Below are 2,230 nucleotides of genomic sequence, written 5' to 3' on the forward strand. Positions count from 1 at the left end.
AATAAAACTTTTTACTTACTTTGCTAGTTTATTCGGGATGTACATCCTGAAACGGCACCGTCCCCTGAAGCCGAGGAGCTGCTCATCCACAGTGAGATGCCCACTGGGTTCATAGTTGGCAATGCAATTGGCAATGACCTGGTCCCACAAATTCCTTATGGGAGCAAATTTGTCATGTGTCACACGCTCCTCCCTCGTGGCAATGCTGTCAAAACGTAGGGCCCTCTGAATAAAGGCGAAGCAGCGCTCACTCATGATGCTCCTGTAGAAGGGACATCCTAGAGACTTAGAGAACATCTCTTCCGCTGTCAGATGATTGTCCTTCCGTGCCCCTGTCATGATGAGGATCCCAAGGAAGGCACGTAACTCCATGAGGGTCACATCCTTGAAGGTGGGGTCGTTTTGCGCTTGTATTTGTTCCGTAGGGCTAGGATTTTGTCATTGGTGTGGATGACCACTTCTGCAAGCATCATATTTGTCAAAAATTTGTCAAACACTTCAACAGGAGTCCTACACCCGAAGACAGCCATGGTAGGACCGGCACTGTCAAACTGGTCAATCTTCAAGATTGGTGGCATTGTTGGGTTTGGCTCTGAGTGCCACTTCGTGTTGTCCTTAGCCATATAAGAGTTATCCGGCAATCTCTTCAATGCCACACCTTCTGCAGGGCAAAGAGATCCTCTCTTCCTTTTCCTACTTCTCATCTCCACGGGACTAAGATGAGGCACAGGAACCGCAGGATACGCTGAAGAAGGCCCAGGAGACGCTGAAGAAGGGCCAGGATACGCTGAAGAAGGCCCAGGATACACTGAAGAAGGCCCAGGATACGCTGAAGAAGGCCCAGGAGACGCTGAAGAAGGCACAGGAGATTCTGCAGGAGTCACAGGAACAACGGAAACAAGACGAACTGCGTGCGAGACAGCAAAATCATGTCTCTCTTCATGCGCTGTTTCCGCTACTTCAGCAGCCAAAAGATGATCCTCGTTTTTCTCACACAGCAAGGTTTCATTGTCGACCAGGTCGTCTTGGATAGTGTCTTCTTCAAAGGTAAGGGTCAAAGGCTCTTCTTCATCACTACTGACGAAAAGGAGCTCCAAAAACTCCTCCTCATTGAGATATTTCTTCGCCATGCTGAAAATCTGAAAACAGGAAAAAATAGAAAATTAGAAATTACCCTCAAAATCACATTTTTGCTGCTTTCAAAACAAAATGGCGATTGGTACAAGTACCTACACCATTCACTGATATGTTCTGATAGACACAATTACATTATTTCACTAAATAATAATACAGTAATATAAAATACAAAATGTTTGCGTATGTGTGACATACCCCTGTTACGGTAACGTGGTTGCTAATATGCAACAATTCCAACTTTGGAGGCCGATATCTGACGAATGCGTCGGAGTAGAGAAGTGGCGAATTTTTCCTGCGATGAAGCTGGTGAGCAACTAACGGCTCCTGGGTAGACAGGCCAGAGCCTGCAAGGCGTCTATGCGCAGAAACGAAAAAACGAGTTTTTGCGCAGCGTCCCGGCCAAATCCGACACCACGCTACCTATCCAGGGTTAAACATAAGCAGCAAAGTAATTAATTGCTAAAAACCAACAAAGGAATGAATTGCTGAAAAGCCTCATTTACATCCGTAGGGAGAAAATAATAGAAAAAAGAAAAACTTGAAAAAAGCATCCTCTAGTTTCCACTCTGATTTTTTTTTTTCTTTTTATATCTGGATGAGAAATGAGGGAGAAACACCTTAGATTTTTTTTTCTTTTCAGAACCAATTTACTCACCTGACAGCTTGTTTACTCTGCTTGATTACATCCACAACAGGTGAGCTTAGAGGTGAGTGAAACAGCCCGCTTGTCCCTGGCACCGAATGGCTAGTTTAGACTGTTTTGGAAAAATTCTCTCTAATTGGGATAGAGAGAAATTTTGGTTTGCTCTAGAAAAGGCCCATTTTATATGGTAATTAAAAACAATTCTCAGGATTTTATGAAACTTTGTTGAATTTTTAATGGGGGATTTTTTTTATTTTTTATTTTTTTTTTGTTTATCGTAAGAAATAATTTAGGTTGAGATAGTTATCTATATGTTAATACGATAGCGTTTGTGTTTTTTTTTTTGTCAGTCTAAAGAAAACCAACAAAAATTTCATGGTATACCTTTACAAATTCACAATGTAAAGAAAACGGAAATAATTTAATGGTATACTTTTACAAATTAACATC

The 2,230-nt window shown here is 42.0% G+C and overlaps 1 protein-coding gene across 1 annotated transcript in view; it reads right to left on the minus strand.

Moving 5' to 3' along the window:
* The window catches only part of LOC137626593 (piggyBac transposable element-derived protein 4-like), a gene marked incomplete at its 3' end in the record, with an annotated part of 1,311 nt that extends 1,266 nt beyond the window's left edge, over nucleotides 1-45 (minus strand). The window contains exon 1 of the mRNA XM_068357618.1: nucleotides 20-45. Coding sequence (XP_068213719.1) covers nucleotides 20-45 — 26 coding nt within the window. The remainder of the gene's footprint in view (nucleotides 1-19) is intronic.
* Nucleotides 46-2,230: the final 2,185 nt, after the last annotated feature.

This window comes from Palaemon carinicauda, chromosome 34 (genome assembly GCF_036898095.1).
Source record: "Palaemon carinicauda isolate YSFRI2023 chromosome 34, ASM3689809v2, whole genome shotgun sequence".
In the NCBI taxonomy this organism is placed as follows: domain Eukaryota; kingdom Metazoa; phylum Arthropoda; class Malacostraca; order Decapoda; family Palaemonidae; genus Palaemon; species Palaemon carinicauda.